The sequence below is a fragment of the Hordeum vulgare genome, chromosome 5H (assembly GCF_904849725.1).
Source record: "Hordeum vulgare subsp. vulgare chromosome 5H, MorexV3_pseudomolecules_assembly, whole genome shotgun sequence".
NCBI lineage: Eukaryota > Viridiplantae > Streptophyta > Magnoliopsida > Poales > Poaceae > Hordeum > Hordeum vulgare.
The window spans coordinates 57201967-57227454 of NC_058522.1; the positions used below are offsets into that span (position 1 = coordinate 57201967).

Consider the following 25488-nt stretch of genomic DNA (forward strand, 5'->3'; position numbering starts at 1 on the left):
CACATTATGCACAAGTTCATAGTCGAAAGTGTGCGTGCCTTCCCTTCTTGCCCTCTTCACATTATGCACAAGTTCATAATCGAAAGTGTGCCTGAGAGGCAAGGAAGGGGAGATAGTGCATAGAAGGTATATGCACACACAACTGATATGTGAACAAAATATATATCCTCTATTGCAACACATGGGTAATTAATTAGTACGTACGGTATATACTAAAAGTGCAATGCACCTCTTGATCAGTTAAGCAAAAACCTCAACTTTATTTCTGAATTTATGAAGGTTCAAAAGTGGCAGTATGCTTTTTGCCAGTTCGTCTGCTATATAATTACAATCTCATACTTTTACAACCAAAGGACCAAAAATGGAAGCTTGAGTGGTCTGACAGTCACAAGTTTCGCAAACTACACACAAAAATTGCAAGAAACGCTACTTCAGAAACCCTAAAAATGGTCAAAAAATAAGAATAGATACATCAAACAGAATACAGTGTGACCATAAATACAGGTATGCTATGTACTCGTCTATGCACAAAAAGAGCCCGTGGGGATTAGCCAGCAATCTTTTGCTGGTTGATGACATCTAAGCTTTATCAGCTTCCTGGGGCCTGTACCCTTGACTGAAGCATCGCTGACATGGCTCGTAGCCTATCCGTGACCTCAGTGAACGAGGGGCGGATATCGGGATTGGCCGACCAACATTGCTCCATCAGTATTCGCCATTCAGGGTCACAGGTTTCAGGTACTGGAGGCCGGAGAGAGTTGTTCACGATACCGCCTTCTCACAAGCAAAGTATGGAAAGTTACTTTGAGGACTCAATGCTAAGATTTGGGGGCACAAATTGATAAAGGATTCTGTCCTTCGACAATTCGTCAATACTGAATCATAATAGAAACAAGGCATGGTTATTTAAGCATACCTATGATAGCGCCGCAATGCATATTTGCGTATGGTTCCTCACCCGTCAAGATTTCCCATAATGCTATCCCGAAAGAGAACACATCCACCTACGTGTGTCAATATGTACATATCAGGCAAATGATGGTTGCACATGCAAAACGAGGATGTGGAGTCTGATGAAAGGCGTTACCTTCTCAGACACTCTGCTGCTGCTACCGTTCAACAGCTCCGGTGCCATCCATGGAAGGGTGCCCCGTACACCACCAGAAACCAAAGTGTTGCGCTTAATTCTCGATAATCCAAAGTCTCCAACCTGAGAATAGTTACACATTATTAATGGAAAGGTCCATGACATCAGAACGAAAGGGAAGACAAGGCTGCTTCTATCTGATAACACACCCCAGCACTTCACGTGGATCTAAAACTACCTTGCAGATTGGTCTCTGGGGATCTCTCAAATTAACGAGTAAATTGTCGCATTTCAAATCAAAATGGACTATGCTTTTCGAGTGCAGATATTCCATCCCAAATGCCGCATCCATTGCAATGATGAGCTTTTTCCGACGATCAAGCGATCTGCAGAGATCTAGTAAATAGTGACATAACAACAACATTGCGCACAGTGGAAAACACTGAACAGTAACATACACAACTCACCTATCCTTCCTTAGAAGAACATTCCTTAGTGAACCATTCACCATAAATTCTGCCACAGTTGCTAATGTTCCTCCAGTTCCATCAGGAACCACACCATAGAAAGCAACAACATTTGGATGATGCAGCTTTGAAAGAATTTGTGCCTCCCTCCAAAAGTCTTTGGTCTGTATAAAAATGCAAGTTGGCATTATATCTAATGAAGATAATATGAATGTGTTCTATCAACCATGTTTCAATTTAAAAAGTTCAATTACTAGTCAGGCCGCCTAAACATGTAGCAATAAGGAAAGCAATCATACTTCACGTGCACAGAACTTTGGATCACATAATAAGAGGGGCTGAATAGGAACAGCATAAGCAGAAGTGCATTGAGATTTGAGAGTGTAGAAAGACCTACATTTTGGATAAAATTGAAAGGCTAAAAGGGCCTACGTTTTAGATTGGAGGTATGGTTGGTTGTTGCTGAATTTCCTAAATGACTAAAAAAGAGTAATGGATATACAACTACTGACAAGTTTCTCTTGTTCAGATGATCTCCCAGCAAAACAGCTTTTCTTGATACGTTTGATAGCAACATCACTTCCTCGCCATTTTCCATGGTAAACGGTTCCAAACGTGCCAGATCCCAGCTCACGTAGCTCCTCGAGGTCAGCATTTCTTATGATCTGACCATACAGAAGTAAAACAATCAAATGCTGTTATGACTCGCTTATGAAACAAAATCCATGGAGATGTTCTTTTTATGAAACAAATAAACATCTGAGCTGAAAGAATACTGTAGTTACTAAACAGACGTGGAGTGCTAGAACTGCACCTGCAAGCCATACATGCTGGCTTCAAGTTCGGCAATCTCAGCATCACTAATGGACCCATCCGCAGCTGCTTTATCACCATGCTCCTAACATTTGGAATGAAAAATACAATATGCTCAACCATTATTTAGGAACGAATAGCATGCTAAATATATTGGATAGGTTATACCTCATTAGCTAACTCTGGCCCATCGCTCTTAGCATCATCATCCTTCTCTGATGACATAATTGCATGGTGCTGCTCTTCAGCTGCCATTTCAACCTGAGGAATTGGTCTGGATGACGGAATGCATGAAGGCATATCATCAGTCACGTCCTCAACTATAACACGTGCCTCCATTTGAAAATTATTATGCATTCTGCCCTTCAGAATCATGTCCTCGTTATTGATGGTTGCACGATCAGATCCAATTACCCCTACATCACTGCAGATGATATTGTGCTGATTAAAAACAGGAACATCTCTCTGTAAAAGGCCATCCTTGAAGGTGCCATTGCCAAACATGTTTACGGTCAGATCAGGATTACTTAGTCCAATAGATGAAGAGGTAGCCAAACCAGAGGTATGCCCCAATAACTGGTCGAAATTTTCATTTTGATACACAGCGGATGCTCCATTTGCCACCGATCTTTGTGGCGCAAAAGCTTCAAAAGGGTCAATAGGCAACAGTATATGGGGTCCAGGAGCAACTTTATCATTACCATGCACACAGCCAGCTGTTCCATAATCTGTAACACACCCTAATTTCATTTTCTCTACATGAGATCCACGATCTGAATTCGCTGTTTGAGATCCATTAGGGAATCCATGAAGAAAGCGTGAATGAGAATTATCAGTAGCATGCATTGGCGTCAAGCATGAGCTTTCTAGAGCATCTAACTCACCCGAGGACAACCTTGCACCACGTGTGTGGTGCAAAGTGAGCCTTGTGTCAACATAAGTGCACTGGGGAGCAACACTTGGGGCGGCACTGTTCTCCGGATGATAAATCTTCCTCTGTTGGACAACAGGACCACCATCATGACCTGTTTGCACCATATTAGTAGGCAAACTGTCTTGTTGGTAATATACGGCTGACTCAAAACTGGCTCCACCAGTAACTCCTTGACCGTACCGCTGGTCGGTATGACTAGAAACAAGGTAATTTGGTTCATCCATACGAGCAATCTGAGGTGGTTTAGCACGTAGAAGATCTGGCCTAGTCCCGCTTATTGTTCTCTCCAGCTCATTAGCTTGACACATTTTCTGGGAAAATGAAGGGGGTATGTAGGAATCAAAAGTTAAAGACAGATTGGATGCAGGTTGTTCAGTGCGATCATTCAGCAAAGGATCAGAGAAGGCATGCGGCATGCCATGAATTTGGCCAGTGTATTCATGCATGCCAGATAGCCAACTAGCAGTCTCTGGATGGATGTACACCTTTTCAGAATAAAAGGGCATTTCCATTGGAGTGGACTTATCATAATTTGTATGTGAACTCACGTAACTCTCATTTCGAGGTGTACCCAAATCTTTTGCCTGCCTTTGAATTTGAAGATTGTGCATGGTTGATCCAATTCCAATACCTGTGTCTACATCGCTTTGAGTCTTATCTTGATGGTCTGGAAGCATGGTTTTCAAATTTGATCCATTGCTAACTTCATATTTGTTCTCATGTTCTTGGTTCATTGTTAGTCTGTCTGAAGACATCCGCAACCTAGACTGATTCAAAGACGTCCTCTGTCGATTTAAGCCTGGGGAGGAAGTTGCTGCTGACTCAGCCACCATTTGTTGTGAGTATGGAGCAAGAAAAAACTGAGAGGAAGACTCGCTTAAGGCTGTTCCAGCCAAAGCTTTACTCCCACTTTCTATATCTGTTTGAGATACAGTTGAGTCTCTGGAGGGGAGTAGGGAATTATCCAACTGTTGGCTCAACTGGCTCACCAAATTGTTGTCACTGGTACTCTGCTTCAGTTGTGAGAGATTGTTCACAGCAACAACAAAATGATATTCTGGTTCACTTTCTAAACTTCTTGCACTTAACGATGACTCCTCGCAATCATTCGGGGAGACAAGAAATATCCGAAGTCTCGGTGAGCCATTGGCCTTTTCAAGACTGTAGTATTCTTCCATCATATTCTGAAGATCCTCTTCACATGAAAGAGAAATCAGAGCATCAAGGTCCTCATCAGGGAGCTGATACTTGATGGTATGAGGCTGATTGTAGATCGAGAGGGTTTTATGCACAAGTTCCTTCCATGAGAAGTTTCTGGGTATCGATATGAGACGTGTTTCCCCGCCCACATATCTGAGCACCCCATCACTAGGCCTAGGCAGGATTTTCCCACCAAAGCTACACATGAACTTGACTTTTCCAGCATGCGGGCTTTCGCAGGGAGAAGACGTATCTTGTAGGTTGTCACTTGAATGTTGAGCTGGTTTGAGTACATTCTCAGAGGGTATGGTCCTGGTGCGCACCAAATTTGCCGGATCCATATCACATTTCAGAGGCAAACCGGCAGCAAGGTTCCCGGAGTCAAACCTGCCAAGACCAAGAACCGTGGTGAGATCCTGATAGACCACATTCAAGTTCTTGTGGTTATTGGGCCCAACTTGGCTGTTCATCTGAAGCAACACAAAGCAATGGTGCTTGTGCTGGAAGCTCCTCCTCCTCCTCCTTGAACAGCGGAGCTAATTGCTATATCTTGAAATGCCGAACTACTCATTCATCTATTTAAGACAGGAGCAGCGGTTTCCCCTAATGTAGACCCCCGAGCAAAGCGTAGCTGCAATAAATAAACCAAGAAAACACGGTGAGCATCTCGCTATGATCCCGCGACAAAACACACAGGACGGGTCAAATTGAAGTGCGGAGAGAGAAGAATCTCTCTGTGTGCAATGTTCGTACGCGATCAATATTACGGGACGAAGAACTTGATAATCAAATTAGCTCAGTTGGATTCGACCGCTCACAGCCACGAAAAAAATCCCGAAAAGATCCTCTCAATAACAGAGCAGAACAAGACAGGACGCAGCGAGCCACTGCTACGAATTATCAAATCAAGCTAGGGCTCCTTACCGAGGGATCAATCAGCGCGGGACCGCCCCCCGCCGAGCGAGCACGCCGGCGGCCAGCCGGACAAGGGGGGCCCGCCCCGCGTCGCCGGCGGTGAGGTCGCCGCCGCAAATGGGACGGAGACGCCGGCGCCGATCTCGCCGACGGGGCGGGCCCAAGCGCATTAGCGGGTCGGCGCCGCGCGGGGCAGGGAGGAGCAAATCGCCGCCTGGGAATTTGGTGGTGGCGGAGGGAGGAAAGGGTGGGGAGGGAGGGAGAGAGGAACGCGGCAGCGAACGAACGAGCGAACGAAACGGAACGCCAAATAGGACACGGGGAAGGTGGGACGGAAAAGTGGGTTCGCTCTCGTTGCCGGTTGCGCCCGAAGCGGGGCGTGTTGGATGGATTTGCCGGCGGGGCCAGGTAATGTGATGTGTCCCCCTTGGTCGGCTGTTGGATCGCTGCCTGGCTGACTTTGCACGTTGTGTGCAACACAAGGACGGACGTGCGTTCGAAGGAACTGCCGCCAAGAACAAGCGTGTGTCCAAGGAGGCAAGGAGAGACGAGTGAAGGAAGCGTTTCCCTTCAATAATTCGATTCTGCTCCCAGGCTCATCTGCTTCGGGTCAGAAAAATATTAAAAATAAATACTAAAAAAGTTCCAACTTTTTTGTATGGTAGATAATTTGATCCGTGAAGTTTGCTTTAAATTTCATTTTATTTGGACACCTGAGCAGCTTTTGACAAAAAAGACAAATCGGATCGAAAAAGTTCGTAAACAGTACACCATTTTACAGACCCAGATTTACTTTTTTGACGAGAGCGCCTCAAGATGCCCAAATGAGTTCAAATTTGAAACGGACCTCGTGCATTAAATTATTTACCACACAAAAAAATAGAATTTTTTGAATTTATTTAGTATTTGTTTTGATATTTTTCGTCGGAGCGGGTGCAGGTGAGCTCGGGAGACAAAACGCCTCTCCCGTTTCCCTTTTCCTTCTCTTCTATAATTAAGGGGCTGATCTTTTAGAAAGATCAGCCACGTCGTAAGCCGTTAGATCTACAACATCGAATGGTCGGACGCGTCTTCATTATTGTAACATAGGTTTTGTTGCGGAATTATTCCTGTAACACACGTTCTATTGCGGAATTGTTTCTGCAACACACGTCGTATTGTCGAAAAAATTTGAACATATGTAAAAATGCAACTGGTATATCATTGCATTTTTTCAACTCACATGTTGTTGCAGAAATAATCTGCAAGAGATGTTTTGTTGGAAAATATAGACATGTCGTGGACCATCGCGACATCGCATATGTTTCAGAAGCATAGCCTGTGTTGCACAAACATGCTCGACAAAGCATGGTGTGTGTGGCCTCACTTTGACGCGTGTCACGCAAAGAAGGTGACGGGCGCGTCCGCTAAAATTGGCCGAACGATGGTAAGCATTTTTCCTTAAAGAAATGTGTCCTTAGTCGAAGATGACCAATCCTTGGCGAAAACTGACAGAAACGTTTAGAAGAAAAAATATAACTATGTAGTACTCCTTCTGTTCCTAAATACTTGTTGTTGGAGAGAACTAGACTAGTTCTTCGCAACAACAAGTATTGTGGTACACAGGGAGTACAACCCATTAGAGTTGTTATCTAACGGACGTCGGCCGATAGGGGATGGCAAGATAACGTTTTTTTCCTTGATTGTTTCACGAGATCCATCGGTGGTAGTTTCAAACGAAAAATGACTTTTTTGAAGAAACTGCCATGTGTCATCCCCTCACATCTGAAACTGTCAATGAAATCGTTCAAAATGCGAACCTTTCACAGTGAATGTTCGCCGGCTAAGAGGGCCCTAGAATTACACGTCTGATACTCCTGAATGACCACTAGGCTTGTCCCATCAGTCGTTGACGGTGCTGATGTCACTCGAGGAAACAAGTGAGATCTAGGCAAGGTCCTAAGACATGATGTGACCTTCAACTGCTGCAAAGAAGGGACAATATTTGCATAGGTGGGTTGCACTTTTCAAGGTCTCATGCACAGGGCGGGCACTCGTGTATGTCCAGAGGGACAACCGTCTAGGGTCCTGGTCTAAGAGGGGCCCATGATACTCTATGTCCTATGTATACTTAGTGTCATTACAGGAAACAACTTCTTTGCCGTCTGCCATAGCACATGGCCAAGGACCAGGTTATGGACGGCAAAGATGTTTGCCATCTGCTGGCTGACGGCCCCACTTTCGACACTGAAAGTCACGGTAATGACGTTCTTTGCCGTTTGCAAGGGCGCAGCAGACGACAAAGATCGTTGTCGTCGGTCTTTCTAGACAAGCAGACCACAAAGGGGCCAGGCATCAAAGCATAGTTGTCAGCCCCATTAGGTGGCTAACGGCAAAGAAGCTTTGCCTTTGTCATCTGTCGTCCCTGGCCTTTGCCGTCTGCCAGCGGGCCTGTGTCACGCCCAAGATGCGACCCTATCCTCAATTTGGCACGAGGGCCTCGTCAGGGATGGAAGCGCATCTCGTCGTGTCGCAAGAATGGATATCGTTACAAGTACATGTACTGAAAAGAAGATATATATATATATATATATATATATATATATATATATATATATATATATATATATATATATATATATATATATATATAGAATTGGCTTACACTCGCCACAAGCTACATCAGAGTCACAGCAGTACAATACATAATCATCATGAAGAAGAGCAGGGTCCGACTACGGACGAAAACAAACGAGAAAATAAGAACGGCGTCCATCCTTGCTATCCCAAGCTGCCGGCCTGGAACCCATCCTAGATCGATGATGAAGAAGAAGAAGAAGCAACTCCAAATGAACAATCAACGCGCTCGCGTCAAATAATCTTTACCTGTACCTGCAACTGGTGTTGTAGTAATCTGTGAGCCACTGGGGGGCTCGGCAATCTCATTTCCAAAGGTATCAAGACTAGCAAAGCTTAATAGGTGAGGTATGGTTAAGTGGTGAGGTTGCAGCAGCGGCTAAGCATATATTTGATGGCTAAACTTACGAGTACAAGTAATAAGAGGGGGAAGTTCTACGCATGGCGGACGAGTACAAGTAATAAGAGGGGGAAGTCCATCACAAATTACCAGAAGCCGCATAGAAATCCTCGATCACGACACTCGCGATCTCGTCGGACTCCTTAGTGGAAAACCTCAACTCTGAGATTACCCAAAGAATCACCAGAATCCCGATGCACAAGATATCTCGTCAAAGGTAAAACTAATCCAGCAAGGCCACCCGACGTGTCGACGATCCCGATAGCAGCCGCGTATCTCGTTCTCAGGACACGACGGATAAGCTACGCGTACGGTGGCCTGATAGAAATCACCCAAGTTTCTCTGGGTTGGCCCCGCATAGTGCTCTCTTTTGGACCAGCACCATCAGCACTGGCCCCCTGTATTATGTAGAATTACTCCTCGGGTAGCGCTAACTCCCTATGCATTTCAGTATTATCAAATTGTTATGTTTGGCAAATATAGTACCAATGTTGGCCTTGCCAGACCAACTTTAATCTAAAACGAATTATCAAGGGGGTCCCCATAACAACCCCAATCGTGTTAGGAGCGCTCAAATATAGAACATAACACCGGTAGCCGAAACTAAGGGGGCAAAGGTGGAACAAAACACCAGGCTAGAAAGGCCGAGCCTTCCACCTTTTACCAAGTAAATAGGTGCATTAAATTAAATAGCATTAAAATGGTGATATGACAACGGATCCATGTTATCACATGGAAGCAACTGCACCTGCAACTAGCAACACTAACACAGGGTTAAGCAAGCGGTAACATAGCCAATCAGTGGTTTGCTAGGTTGAACAGGTTGAGGGTTTTCATGGCATTGTTGAGAGGCTGATATTTCACATGTGGTAGGCAACAAGACATAACGATAGAAACGACAAAACTAGCATGGCAATGATAGTAATGGTATCTGGGGAAATGGTCATCTTGCCTGAGATCCCGCTTGGAAAAAGAATGACTCTGTGAAGCAGACGAATCGATGTAGTCGAACGGGTCCTCACAATCCGACACGCTTGTGGAACTCTATCGAGACGGAGGAAACCGGAAACAAGCATCAACACACGAGATTCACCACACGATGCACAACACATATGATACATGAGCAGCTGAATAAATGCAAGACACGACATGGCAATTCACAACACTCAAACACTACACATTAAGTGAAGTTCAATATACAACGAGTTGCATATTGACGAAACTCCACGTTTATTTATTTAGTTCTATCCCGATTAGATACACGACAATATTAAATGTGGTTAAACATGGCAAGAGGTGAAGCACAAATTAAACTACCTGGCATTTTAAATGATGCCGAGACGACATATAGCATCTCCGAAATGACCCCACGCGTTAAATTCTAATTCTATCCAGATTTGTCCTAATCACATTTTATGTTTGTTAAACGGAGAAACAAAGTGGCTCACGTGATTCTACTCATCGTTCTGGTCCATTTACATATATGGCACATCTCCAACGGAGCTACGGACAAATAGTTACGACCTAAACCGTTTTAACACGATGACACGCAAACCAATGCAAACAGCAAGGCAAACAGCTTTAAAAAATGCATGAGAGTTGGAAATTATTGTTCTATGCGAAATTCCACACATTCTACATATCTACGGTTTTTGCATATGAGGCACCGTTAAATAGTTATAAGCATTTTAAAATCAATCATCTTTGTGGAATTCACAAAATTCCTATCACACACAAAAAAGGAAAAAAATGGGAGGCATCTGGGATTTGAACCCAGGAACCCCTGGTTCTCACTGCACGGCACATGCTAGTGCGCTACTGCGGCACTTCTGATGAAACCAGGAACAGATTCATATTGGAGAACCTCCCTACGCAGGGTGCAATGAAACAAAAAAAGGCACAAATTATTGTGATATGTGGGACTCGAACCCAAGACCTCCATGGTAATGGGGAGCGCACTGACCATGTACTGGGTCTGCTTGGTTGTGCTCGCGACGGCGCTCACGGAAGGCAGCCTAGGCGGCAGCTGCACACGGAGACTCCGGGGAGGCACAGTTCTAGGGGGACGAGGTCCGGCAGGGTCATGGTGGCGCCGGATCTGAGGTGGGGAGGCGTCGATGGCGAGCTCCATGGGCAGGAGAGCTTGGAGCAGGTCACGCATGGCCATGGCAAGGTCTGGGGCTGCTCCTGCTAGACAAAGAGAGAGAGAGAGAGATCCGAGGTGAGAGAGAGGTGAGGAGCAGGGAACGGTTGGGGACAGATGGATCCGGTCCTTGGGGCACTGAATCCGGCTGTTCCTGTCCATGGCTGCTACTACTACACCTGCAGGTGTTCCGTGGCTGTGCGTACCTGCGGGGAAGAGAGGTGCACAGAGAGGAAGATTAGGGATATGGGGAGGAAACTGAGAGTGGAGGAAGAAGGCAGGCTTGAGGGGCGACCCGGGTCAGCGGCGGTGCCTGTCCGTCGGTGAATCTCGCCGACACGGCTTCCAGCGGCTCACGGCACGGTCCCAGGCAAGCGGGAGCTCGGGAGGACTGGCTCCTGGGAAGCATGAGGCACGGGAGCTCGGGGGTGAGACCATGCGCCCTCGTGCTCTCATGCTGGCTCATCGGGGACAGCCTGCTCGCACGACATGGCAACGGATGCGTCCGGCCATTCGGCTCACGCGGAGGACGAGGTCGAGGCGTAGGAAGCTCTAGATCGAGCGGCTTGCCGGGTTGGCTGTGGACTGAATCTGGGGATCCCGAGGGGAATTTTTTAGTGGGTGGCGGAGGTGAGGGGATTGATGGATGGGACAGGGGAGGATACCTAGAAAATAGGGCTTGGATTGGTTTAGACTAGGATCTAAATATATAGCTAGTTAGGGGTCATCTGATCGTTCCGATCGTAATCGGACGGTCCAAAAAAATTAGGCTAGGAAGATCCAATTGACAAACCGATGATAGTTTGCAGTAAAACAGGGTTGATCTGGACACCACGGTCACGAGCGTACTTTCGGGTCGTGGGGGGGGGGGGGGAGTTTCGAGCTATGTCGCGGGCAGGTCGAGGCACTGTGCAGAGGGGCTAGGCGGGATGAGAGGGAAAACGGGCAACCCGGAATCGGAGTTTTAAAATACCGAAACGTCCGACAAATGACCGGCTATAGTCTCGCTATATAATAAATGGTACATGTATCAAACGAGTTCCGATTGCGACGAAAATTTGGCACACGCACTACCTACACTAAATTAAGACCGCATGCCAAGTTCCTGTTGGGGAACGTCGCATGGGAAACAAAAATTTCCTACGCGCACGAAGACCTATCATGGTAATGTCCATCTACGAGAGGGGATGAGTGATCTACGTACCCTTGTAGATCGTACAGCAGAAGCGTTAGAGAACGCGGTTGATGTAGTGGAACGTCCTCACGTCCCTCGATCCGCCCCGCGAACAATCCCGCGATCAGTCCCACGATCTAGTACCGAACGGACGGCACCTCCGCGTTCAGCACACGTACAGCTCGACGATGATCTCGGCCTTCTTGATCCAGCAAGAGAGACGGAGAGGTAGAAGAGTTCTCCGGCAGCGTGACGGCGCTCCGGAGGTTGGTGATGATCTTGTCTCAGCAGGGCTCCGCCCGAGCTCCGCAGAAACGCGATCTAGAGGAAAAACTATGGAGGTATGTGGTCGGGCAGCCGTGAGAAAAGTCGTCTCAAATCAGCCCTAAAACCTCTGTATATATAGGTGGGAGGGAGGGGAGGAGGCAGCCTCAAAACCTAAAGGTTTGGCCGAAATTGGAGGTGGAGGAGTCCTACTCCAATCCTACTTGGAGTAGGATTCCACCTTCCCACTTGGAAACTCTTTCCACCTTGTGTTTTTTCCTTCTCAAACCTTATGGGCCTTAGTGGGAACTTATTCCAGCCCACTAGGGGATGGTTTATCTCTTCCCATAGCCCATGAGACCCCTTGGGGCGTGACACCCCTCCCGATGGTCCCCGGCACCCCTCCCGGCACTCCCGGTACACTACCGATGAGCCCGAAACTTTTCCGGTAATGCACGAAAACCTTCCGGTAACCAAATGAGGTCATCCTATATATCAATCTTCGTTTCCGGACCATTCCGGAAACCCTCGTGACGTCCGTGATATCATCCGGGACTCCGAAAAACATTCGGTAACCAACCATATAACTCAAATACGCATAAAACAACGTCGAACCTTAAGTGTGCAGACCCTGCGGGTTCGAGAACTATGTAGACATGACCCGAGAGACTCCTCGGTCAATATCCAACAGCGGGACCTGGATGCCCATATTGGATCCTACATATTCTACGAAGATCTTATCGTTTGAACCTCAGTGCCAAGGATTCGTATAATCCCGTATGTCATTCCCTTTGTCCTTCGGTATGTTACTTGCCCGAGATTCGATCGTCAGTATCCGCATACCTATTTCAATCTCGTTTACCGGCAAGTCTCTTTACTCGTTCCGTAATACAAGATCCCGCAACTTACACTAAGTTACATTGCTTGCAAGGCTTGTGTGTGATGTTGTATTACCGAGTGGGCCCCGAGATACCTCTCCGTCACACGGAGTGACAAATCCTAGTCTTGATCCATACTAACTCAACTAACACCTTCGGAGATACCTGTAGAGCATCTTTATAGTCACCCAGTTACGTTGCGACGTTTGATACACACAAAGCATTCCTCCGGTGTCAGTGAGTTATATGATCTCATGGTCATAGGAATAAATACTTGACACGCAGAAAACAGTAGCAACAAAATGACACGATCAACATGCTACGTCTATTAGTTTGGGTCTAGTCCATCACATGATTCTCCTAATGATGTGATCCCGTTATCAAGTGACAACACTTGCCTATGGCCAGGAAACCTTGACCATCTTTGATCAACGAGCTAGTCAACTAGAGGCTTACTAGGGACAGTGTTTTGTCTATGTATCCACACAAGTATTGTGTTTCCAATCAATACAATTATAGCATGGATAATAAACGATTATCATGAACAAAGAAATATAATAATAACTAATTTATTATTGCCTCTAGGGCATATTTCCAACAGTCTCCCACTTGCACTAGAGTCAATAATCTAGTTCACATCACCATGTGATTCCAATGAATCCAACACCCATATAGTTATGGGGTCTGATCACGTCTTGCTCGTGAGAGAGGTTTTAGTCAACAGTTCTGAAACTTTCAGATCCGTGCGTCCTTTACAAATCTTTATGTCATCTTATAGATGCTGCTACTACGTGCTATTCGGAAATGCTCCAAATATCTACTCTACTATACGAATCCGTTTCACTACTCATAGTTATTCGGATTAGTGTCAAAGCTTGCATCGACGTAACCTTTTACGACAAACTCTTTAACCACCTCCATAATCGAGAAAAATCCCTTAGTCCATTAGTTACTAAGGATAAATTTTGACCGCTGCTAGTGATTCAATCATGGATCACTCTCTGTACCTCTCAACATATTTTGAGTCAAGGCACATATCAGGTGCGGTACACAGCATGGCATACTTTAGATTCTACGGCTAAGGCATAGAAGACGACCTTCGTCTATTCTCTTTATTCTGCCGTGGTCGGGTTTTGAGTCTTACTCAAATTCACACCTCACAACGCAACCAAGAACTCCTTCTTTGCTGGTCTATTTTGAACTCTTTCAAAAAACTTGTCAAGGCATGCATCTTGTTGAAACTTCTATTAAGCGCTTTCGATCTATCTCCATAGATCTTTGATGCTCAACGTTCAAGTAGCGTAATCCAGGTACTCCTTTGAAAACTTCTTTCAAACAACCTTGTATGCTTTACAGAAATTCTACATTACTTCTGATCCACAATATGTCAACCATATATACCTATCAGAAATTCTATAGTGCTCCCACTCACTTCTTTGGAAATACAAGTTTCTCATAAACCTTGTACACACCCAAAATCTTTGATCATCTCATCAAAGTGCTTATTCCAACTCCGAGATGCTTGCACCAGTCCATTGAAGGATCACTGGAGCTTGCATACTTGCTAGTATCTTTAGGATCGACAAAACCTTCTGGCTGTATCACATACAATGTTTGCTCAAGGAAACCGTCGAGGAAACAACGTTTTGACATCCTACGTGCAATATTTCATAAATAATGCAGCAACTACTAACACAATTCTAACAGACCTTTAGCATCGCTACGAGTGAGAAAGACTCATCATAGTCAACTGTTTGATCTTGTCGAAAACATCTTTGCGACAAGTCGAGCTTTTCTTAATAGTGACTTATCACCATCATCGTCTGTCTTCTTTTAAAGATCCATTTTACCCAATAGTCCCATGACCATCAAGTAGTTCTACCAAAGTCTACACTTTGTTTTCACACATGGATCCTCTCTCGGATTTCATGGCTTCCAGCCATTTGTCGGAATCTGGGCCCACCATCGCTTTCTCCATAACTCGTAGGTTCACTGTTGCTCAATAACATGACCTCCAAGACAGGGTTACCGTACTACTCTGCAGCAGTACGCGACCTTGTCGACCTACGAGGTTTGTAGTAACTTGATTCGAAGCTCAATGATCACCATCATCAGCTTCCACTTCAATTAGTGTAGGCGCCACAGGAACAACTTCCTATGCCCTGCTACACACTGGTTGAAGTGATGGTTTTAATAACCTCATCAAGTTCTACTACCCTCCCACTCAATTCTTTCGAGAGAAACCTTTTCTCGAGAAAGGATCCGTTTCTAGAAGCAAACACTTTGCTTTTGGATCTGAGATAGGAGATGTACCCAACTGTTTTGGATATCCTATGAAGATGCATTTATCCGCTTTGGGTTCGAGCTTATCAGACTGAAACTTTTTCACATAAGTTTCGAAGCCCCAAACTTTCAAGAAACGACAGTTTAGATTTCTCTAAACCTCAGTCTATACTGTGTCATCTCAACGGAAATACGCGGTGCCCTATTTAAAGTGAATGTGGTTGTCTCTAATGCATAACCCATAAACGATAGTGGTAATTCAATAAGAGACATCACAGCATGCACCATACTAAATAGTGCGTGGCTATGACGTTCAGACACATCATCACACCATGATGTTCCAGGTGGCACGAACTGTGAAACAATTTCCACATTGTCTTAACTGTGTACCAAAAACTCGCAACTCAGATATTCATTTCTATGATCATATCGTAGACAGTTTATCCTCTTGTTACGACGAACTTCACTCTGAAACAGAATTGAACTTTTCAATATTTCAGACTTGTGATTCATTAAGTAAATACTCCTGTATCTACTCATGTCGTCAGTGAAGTAAGAACATAATGATATCCACTGCGTGCCTCAGCACTCACTGGACTGCATACATCAAAATGTATCACTTCCAACAAGTTACTATCTTGTTTCATCTCAATGAAAACAAGGCCTTGCTCATGTGGTATGATTTGCATGTCACTAGTGATTCGAAATCAGGTGAGTAAAGATCCATCAGCATGGAGCCTCTTCATGCAATTTATATACTAACATGACTCAAGCGGCAGTGCCACAAGTAAGTGGTACTATCATCATTTAACTCGTATCTTTTGGCACCAATGTGTAACACTACAATCGAGATTCAATAAACCATTGAAGGTGATTATTCAAGCAAATAGAGTAACCATTATTCTCTTTGAATGAATGATCGTATTGCAATAAACACGATCCAATCATGTTCATGCTTAACGCAAGCACCAAATAACAATTATTTAGGTTCAACACCAATCCCGATGGTAGAGGGGGCGTGTGACGTTTGATCATATCAACCTTGGAAACACTTCCAACACGTATCGTCACCTCGCCTTTAGCTAGTCTCCGCTTATGCCGTAGCTTTCATTTCGCATTACTAATCACTTAGCAACCGAACCGGTATCCAATACCCTCGTGCTACTAGGAGTACTAGTAAAGTACACATCAACATTATGTATATCAAATATACTTCTCTCGACTTTTGCCAGCCTTCTTATCTCCCAAGTATCTAGAGTTGCTCCGCCTAAGTGACTGTTCCCCTTATTACAGAAGCACTTAGTCTCGGGTTTGGGTTCAATCTTGGGTCTCTTCATTAGCGCAGCAACTGTTTTGCCGTTTCACGAAGTATCCCTTCTAGCCCTCCCCTTTCTTGAAACTTAGTGGTTTTTCAAACCATCAACTATTGATGCTCCTTCTTGATTTCTACTTTCGCAGTGTCAAACGTCGCGAATCGCTCAAGGATCATTGTATCTATCCTTGATATGTTATAGTTCATCACGAAGCTCTCAAAGCTTGGTGGCAGTGATTTTGGAGAACCATCACTATCTCATCTGGAAGATTAGCTCCCACTTGATTCAAGCGATTGTCGTACTCAGACAATCTGAGCACATGCTCAACGATTGAGCTTTTCTCCTTTACTTTGTGGACAAAGAATCTTGTTTGGAGGTCTCGTACCTCTTAACAAGGGCACAAGCATGAAATCACAATTTCATCTCTTCGGAACATCACTTATGTTCCCTGACGTTTTACAACGTTTTCGGCGCCTTGCTTCTAAGCCATCAAGTATCTTGCACTGAACTATCGTGTAGTCATCAGTAACGTGTATGTCGGATGTTCATAGCATCCACAGACGACGCTCGAGGTGCAGCACACCGAGTGGTGCATTAAGGACATAAGCCTTCTGCGTAGCAACGAGGACAATCCTCGGTTTTACAGACTCAGTCTGCAAAGGTTGCTACTATCAATTTTCAACTAAATTTTCTCTAGGAACATATAAAAACAATAGAGCTATAGCGCAAGCTACATCGTAATTCGCAAAGACCATTAGACTATGTTCATGACAATTAGTTCAATTAATCATATTACTTAAGAACTCCCACTCAAAAAGTACATCTCTCTAGTCATTTGAGTGGTACATGATCCAAATTCGCTATCTCAAGTCCGATCATCACGTGAGTCGAGAATAGTTTCAGTGGTAAGCATCCCTATGCTAATCATATCAACTATACGATTCATGCTCGACCTTTCGGTCTCATGTGTTCCGAGGCCATGTCTGCACATGCTAGGCTCGTCAAGCTTAACCCGAGTGTTCCGCGTGTGCAACTGTTTTGCACCCGTTGTATGTGAACGTTGAGTCTATCACACCCGATCATCACGTGGTGTCTCGAAACGAAGAACTGTCGCAACGGTGCACAGTCGGGGAGAACACAACTTCGTCTTGAAATTTTAGTGAGAGATCACCTCATAATGCTACCGTCGTTCTAAGCAAAATAAGGTGCATAAAAGGATTAACATCACATGCAATTCATAAGTGACATGATATGGCCATCATCACGTGCTTCTTGATCTCCATCACCAAAGCACCGGCACGATCTTCTTGTCACCGGCGCCACACCATGATCATCCATCAACGTGTTGCCATCGGGGTTGTCGTGCTACTTATGCTATTACTACTAAAGCTACATCCTAGCAAAATAGTAAACGCATCTGCAAGCACATATGTTAGTATAAAGACAACCCTATGGCTCCTGCCGGTTGCCGTACCATCGACGTGCAAGTCGATATTTCTATTACAACATGATCATCTCATACATCCAATATATCACATCACATCATTGGCCATATCACATCACAATCATACCCTGCAAAAACAAGTTAGACGTCCTCTAATTTTGTTGTTGCATGTTTTACGTGGTGACCAAGGGTATCTAGTAGGATCGCATCTTACTTACGCAAACACCACAACGGAGATATATGAATTGCTATTTAACCTCATCCAAGGACCTCCTCGGTCAAATCCGATTCAACTAAAGTTGGAGAAACCGGCACTTGCCAGTCATCTTTGAGCAAAGGGGGTTACTCGTAACGATGAAACCAGTCTCTCGTAAGCGTACGAGTAATGTCGGTCCAAGCCGCTTCAATCCAACAATACCGCGGAATCAAGAAAAGACTAAGGAGGGCAGCAAAACGCACATCACCGCCCACAAAACCTTTTGTGTTCTACTCGAGAAGACATCTACGCATGAACCTAGCTCATGATGCCACTGTTGGGGAACGTCGCATGGGAAACAAAAATTTCCTACGCGCACGAAGACCTATCATGGTGATGTCCATCTACGAGAGGGGATGAGTGATCTACGTACCCTTGTAGATCGTACAGCAGAAGCGTTAGAGAACGCGGTTGATGTAGTGGAACGTCCTCACGTCCCTCGATCCGCCCCGCGAACAATCCCGCGATCAGTCCCACGATCTAGTACCGAACGGACGGCACCTCCGCGTTCAGCACACGTACAGCTCGACGATGATCTCGGCCTTCTTGATCCAGCAAGAGAGACGGAGAGGTAGAAGAGTTCTCCGGCAGCGTGACGGCGCTCCGGAGGTTGGTGATGATCTTGTCTCAGCAGGGCTCCGCCCGAGCTCCGCAGAAACGCGATCTAGAGGAAAAACTATGGAGGTATGTGGTCGGGCAGCCGTGAGAAAAGTCGTCTCAAATCAGCCCTAAAACCTCCGTATATATAGGTGGGAGGGAGGGGAGGAGGCAGCCTCAAAACCTAAAGGTTTGGCCGAAATTGGAGGTGGAGGAGTCCTACTCCAATCCTACTTGGAGTAGGATTCCACCTTCCCACTTGGAAACTCTTTCCACCTTGTGTTTTTTCCTTCTCAAACCTTATGGGCCTTAGTGGGAACTTATTCCAGCCCACTAGGGGATGGTTTATCTCTTCCCATAGCCCATGAGACCCCTTGGGGCGTGACACCCCTCCCGATGGTCCCCGGCACCCCTCCCGGCACTCCCGGTACACTACCGATGAGCCCGAAACTTTTCCGGTAATGCACGAAAACCTTTCGGTAACCAAATGAGGTCATCCTATATATCAATCTTCGTTTCCGGACCATTCCGGAAACCCTCGTGACGTCCGTGATCTCATCCGGGACTCCGAACAACATTCGGTAACCAACCATATAACTCAAATACGCATAAAACAACGTCGAACCTTAAGTGTGCAGACCCTGCGGGTTCGAGAACTATGTAGACATGACCCGAGAGACTCCTCGGTCAATATCCAACAGCGGGACCTGGATGCCCATATTGGATCCTACATATTCTACGAAGATCTTATCGTTTGAACCTCAGTGCCAAGGATTCGTATAATCCCGTATGTCATTCCCTTTGTCCTTCGGTATGTTACTTGCCCGAGATTCGATCGTCAGTATCCGCATACCTATTTCAATCTCGTTTACCGGCAAGTCTCTTTACTCGTTCCGTAATACAAGATCCCGCAACTTACACTAAGTTACATTGCTTGCAAGGCTTGTGTGTGATGTTGTATTACCGAGTGGGCCCCGAGATACCTCTCCGTCACACGGAGTGACAAATCCCAGTCTTGATCCATACTAACTCAACTAACACCTTCGGAGATACCTGTAGAGCATCTTTATAGTCACCCAGTTACGTTGCGACGTTTGATACACACAAAGCATTCCTCCGGTGTCAGTGAGTTATATGATCTCATGGTCATAGGAATAAATACTTGACACGCAGAAAACAGTAGCAACAAAATGACACGATCAACATGCTACGTCTATTAGTTTGGGTCTAGTCCATCACATGATTCTCCTAATGATGTGATCCCGTTATCAAGTGACAACACTTGCCTATGGCCAGGAAACCTTGACCATCTTTGATCAACGAGCTAGTCAACTAGAGGCTTACTAGGGACAGTGTTTTGTCTATGTATCCACACAAGTATTGTGTTTCCAATCAATACAATTATAGCATGGATAATAAACGATTATCATGAACAAAGAAATATAATAATAACTAATTTATTATTGCCTCTAGGGCATATTTCCAACAGTTCCAGCTCAATCGGAGAAAGTTTTATACACGTTATAAAAACAAGGTCTTGACGAGTCGCGGGCGCGTGCGTGTGTGGTCGGCTCAGAACGGACAACGACGAGAACCGACAACTACTAACAGATGCAAGTTTGAAAACTGGCGGCAACGAAATACCGAAGCAATGCTGATGATGTGCATGATGCGATGATGATGCGACAAATTAAAATAGACACACAACGAAAACAGAATAAAAGGGGAATCTTCTGGAACGTCGGCATCGGGCTGTCACAACTCTCCTACACTACAAGAGGATCTCACCCCGAGATCCAAGAATGAAATGGGAGAGGACAAGAAGGCAAGAGGTAAAACTTTAGTCGCTTCTTTGACAAACGAGTGAAACGAACAATCCTTGAAGGTTGTAAAGAGATGAGGAGTGATATGAGACACAGGAAAGAATTCACAAAAAATTTCGGCAGCACTTCGGTAGGAAAATGGGACAAAAAATTCAATAAGATGAAAGAAATAGACAATATTCGTAACAAACAACTAAATAGAACAAGGGAACATCAAAATCTTGACAGAACAAGATGGTAGACCCAAAGAGCAACATCACAATGCCTCCGGAACAATAGAATAGGAACTAGCTCATATGGAAGAAGAGAATGAAGAAAAGAATGACAACTATAATCACAATAGAATTGAAGAGCCTACGGACAGAGAATTGACGTAGCGATTGGAAAACCAACAACGAAAAGAACAAGATAGTAGTGGGCTTATGAAAATCACCTCAACAATATGAGGTGACAACCAACCACTAAAAGAAACAAGGATAGTTGGAAGCAAAGATATCAAAACTTCTTACACCAAGAGGGTGCATTGAGAACTTGGATTAATGACACGCACCATGATAGCAACAATCCATAGGAAAAGCTTTAGGTGAAATCCAAACCAAGATAGCTCAATGAGGAAATCATGGGTTGAAAAATATCTCATGATCATAGAATTGGTGGGTTTAATTATCTCATTCTTGAAAGGAAATCTCTTCGAAACTCCTACACTAACAAGAATGCTATAATACCACCTCAAAGGATAAAGGAGAACAATTGCACATAGAAATGCAAGAGAAAGGATACTTGAGGTTCTCCAATAAGAATCTTGAAGAACACTTGAGAATGGATTGAAACCTTGATGAACCACCATGAAGGACCTCCGTATACAAATGAACGACGCAAAGATAAGAAGGAAGAAAAGACTATGATTATGACCTGCCAAGATTTAGATGAAGCCTCACAAAGAGATACTTAAAAGAATTTGGAACTCTGGAAAAGAAAGATAGGCACTTGAGAAAAAAGAATTGATATCGTGAGCCACTCCGGAAGAAGAATCAAGATCACTACGAACAAGAATAAGAATTATGTTATGCTTATCCTTCATCAAGTTAAATTGATGACAAGCAACGAATTTAGCATACAACTTATTAATCTTGAAAGAAACTTGAAGAGAGAGATAGGAAGCACCACTTGAAGCAAAAATTGAAGGAAGCACCGGTAAGAATTCACAATTGAATGGAACACCACGAATTAATGGAGATACATGCGAATGACGAGATCATGAGCCACCTAAGAGAAACTAGAACAAGGCACCGGATAATTGAGAGACGATCGAAGAGACAACAATTGAGAAGAATTGAGGGTGAAAGCTGAAAGCTGAGAACGAAGAATCTTCTGAAATGATGGCCTTCGAAGGATCGAGAATGAAACAACTCAGAAATGCACCGGATAGCAAAAAAGGAATTACTCATGATTGGAACAAATTAGAGGATAACACGAAGCTGAGATGACAATCTTCACAAGAATGGAGCAAGATTTGATAGAAACACTCCTTCAAATTTGCAAGCTAAGAATGATGACGAGAAACAACACCAAGAATACTCAGACACTCCAGAATAATGAAGAATGAAAGGTTGAGCCAAATATGAGAATTAATTCCAATTGATCTTGGAGAAGGGATATGACTCATGAAATTCATACTTACGTCATAGCTGAAAAGAATTAATGATCTCCGGGAAAAGATTAAAAGAACCAGATAAGATCCTGGGAAAACCTGTGGGTTATGGACCCACTCAAAGAAACCACCGTTGAAAAGATTGCTAGAAAGAGAGATATTGCACTGGTACAAATGAAAACTTGATGAGGTTGAGCACCTCGAAATAACTAAAAGAATTGAAAACACGAAACTTCCGAGATATCTTCAACACACCGGATAGAAAGACAAGAATGAATAACAAGATAGGCTGAAAAGAATTTCCAACATGGAAAATAATTACAGGGATGAATAGGATATAATGAACACTGATAGCTTGAACTGAATTCACCGGAAAAGATGACAAGAAAGAATAAAGGTGAACACGAAGCTCTTGAGAATCTTCTAAATGAATCACCGGATAGGACACGGAAGAAAAGATGGCGGAAGCAACAATGAAATGAATGCACTTGGATGAAATCCAATCATGGAAGAAAAGGGCGAGAGGGCGGGGAAAAACAAAGACGACTTGGTACCGATGAGACAAACTCCGGTAAGAATTGAGAGATTGACGTTGCAAAATTGGAGAGGATAGACTACACCTGGAGAGAAACACACCGGGTGGAAAAGAATTAACATGACGACTCCGATTGACAAGAATTGATAAGACAATTGATTGAGCAAAGAATTAGCATTCACATAAAAATATGAGAACACCTCTTAGGAAAGATCTGAAATCACCACTTGACATCGAAGCAACTTGAATTACCAGATTCCAACAAAACAAAGGCCGAGGCTTATGAAACAAGCCAGAACAAACTCATGAGAAATATTTCCGTTCGATATTTTTGTGGACAGGATCGCAGGGTCGAACCTTACAGTAGCCATCAAGTGCAAGGCAGTGCACCCGACATACGAAGTGTCCCCGAGTCGTAGCAAGCTACAAGGACTCTTTAAGACACAACGTGAACCGCTGTAAGACGACCGTCAACAAACGAATCCACTAGATGTCGAACCCCAACCTATCATCATGCATTTGTTGGAAGATTGTCCTATAAGTAACTACTTGAATTCCCACCTAAGAATTCCCGAAATTTCTGGTCATGCAATCTGGTACACGGATACAAGGAGTAATATCACACAACTCCTATACTAACCCGTCACCTGTATCACATCCGTCAACACACAACCAGAATCTCGGACCTTCATCTACAACGGATCCTCGTGATCACAACGATACAAAGTATGGCAGTACTCCCGAACAATCTGCACCAGTACTGGGGACATCGGGGTTATCTCGCCACTACTAGCATTGAAGCAATTACGAACATCCTTCGTTCTGAGATACTCAGAAATCTGAATGATAACGATGTGCTCGAGAATCCCCTGGAGCTTAACTCTCCGGAAGAAATCAAGTCAGATAGGAGGCACCAAGACAGAATTCCGTCACATCGGCATCATATAGATTCCAAAAATATCCGCGTGATCCTAAATTTTTTTTGAGTGAGAAGAGGAGTAGAATTAAATTATTACGTCAAGATTCCTCACCAGAGCATAGTAGAGGAGAAAAAAGAATCCTACTCTTCGATATATAACTAGACTCAAACTAGTTTTTCACTAGACTCGACTCGGCCAAGTTCGATCAATCAAGGGGGCTCCTAGGTCGGTACTGCTCTGATACCAACTTGTCACGCCCAAGATGCGAGCCTATCCACAATTTGGCACAAGGGCCTCGTCAGGGATAGAAGCGCATCTCGTCGTGTCTCAAGAATGGATATCGTTACAAGTACACGTACTGAAAAGAAGAGATATATATATATATAATTGACTTACACTCGCAACAAGCTACATCAGAGTCACAACAGTACAATACATAATCATCATGAAGAAGAGCAGGGTCCGACTACGGACGAAAACAAACGAGAAAAGAAGAACGACGTCCGTCCTTGCTATCCCAGACTGCCGGCCTGGAACCCATCCTAGATCGATGATGATGAAGAAGAAGAAGCAACTCCAAATGAACAATCAACGCGCTCGCGTCAAGTAACCTTTACCTGTACCTGCAACTGGTGTTGTAGCAATCTGTGAGCCACTGGGGGACTCAGCAATCTCATTTCCAAAGGTATCAAGACTAGCAAAGCTTAATAGGTGAGGTATGGTTAAGTGGTGAGGTTGCAGCAGCGGCTAAGCATATATTTGATGGCTAAACTTACGAGTACAAGAAATAAGAGGGGGAAGTTCTATGCATGGCGGACATGAACTACTGATGATCAAATGAATGATCCTGAACACCTACCTACGTCAGACATAACCCCATCGTGTCCTCGATCGGAGAAGGAACTCATGAAAGAGACAGTCAAGGTTATGCACACAGTTGGCATGTTGTAATTAAGTTAACTTCAAGTTATCTAGAACCAGTGTTAAACAAAGTTTCTACGTTGCCACATAATCGCGGGCACGGCTTTCCGTAAGATTTAACCCTGCAGGGGTGCTCCAACTAGTCCATCACAAATTACCACAAGCCGCATAGAAATCCTCGATCACGACACTCGTGATCTCGTCGGACTCCTTAGTGGAAAACCTCATCTCTGAGATTACCCAAAGCATCACCGAAATCCCGATGCACAAGATATCTCGTCAAAGATATAACTAATCCAGCAAGGCCACCTGACGTGTCGACGATCCCGATAGGAGCCGCGTATCTCGTTCTCACGACACGACGAATAAGTTACGCGTACGGTGGCCTGATAGAAATCACCCAAGTTTCCCTGAGTTGGCCTCGCACAGTGCTCTGTTTTGGACTAGCACCATCAGCACTGCCCCCCTTTATTATGTAGAATTACTCCTCTGGTAGCGCTAACTCCCTATGTATTTCAGTATTATCAAATTGTTATGTTGGGAAAATGTAATACCAATGTTGGACCTTGCCAGACCAGCTTTAATCTAAAACGAATTATCAAGGGAGTCCCCATAACAACCCCGATCGTGTTAGGAGCGCTCAAATATGGAACATAACACCGGGAGCCGAAACTAAGGGGGCAAAGGTGGAACAAAACACCAGGCTAGAAAGGCCGAGCCTTCCACCTTTTACCAAGTAAATAGGTGCATTAAATTAAATAGCATTAATACGGTGATATGACAAGGGACCCATGTTATCACATGGAAGCAACTGCACCTGCAACTAGCAACGTAACACAGGGTTAAGCAAGCGG

General features: G+C 44.5%; 1 protein-coding gene across 3 annotated transcripts; it reads right to left on the reverse strand.

The window, feature by feature from the left end:
* Positions 1–240: 240 nt before the first annotated feature.
* LOC123451901 lies at positions 241–5511 on the reverse strand. 3 transcript variants are annotated; one of them, XM_045128455.1, is made up of 10 exons: positions 5426–5511; positions 4960–5132; positions 2536–4888; positions 2369–2452; positions 2067–2219; positions 1555–1718; positions 1326–1473; positions 1088–1210; positions 917–1004; positions 241–774 (listed from the first exon to the last, which is right to left on the reverse strand). In XM_045128455.1, the coding sequence occupies exons 3-10, from the start codon at positions 4840–4842 to the stop codon at positions 590–592; spliced, it is 3252 nt and encodes a 1083-aa protein (XP_044984390.1). In that variant the 5' UTR covers positions 4843–4888; positions 4960–5132; positions 5426–5511; the 3' UTR covers positions 241–589. The 3 variants fall into 3 exon arrangements, with proteins under 3 accessions (XP_044984390.1, XP_044984389.1, XP_044984392.1); XM_045128454.1 differs by having other exon boundaries at positions 2536–5132; XM_045128457.1 differs by lacking the exons at positions 241–774; positions 917–1004; positions 1088–1210 and having other exon boundaries at positions 1363–1483; positions 2536–5132.
* Positions 5512–25488: the final 19977 nt, after the last annotated feature.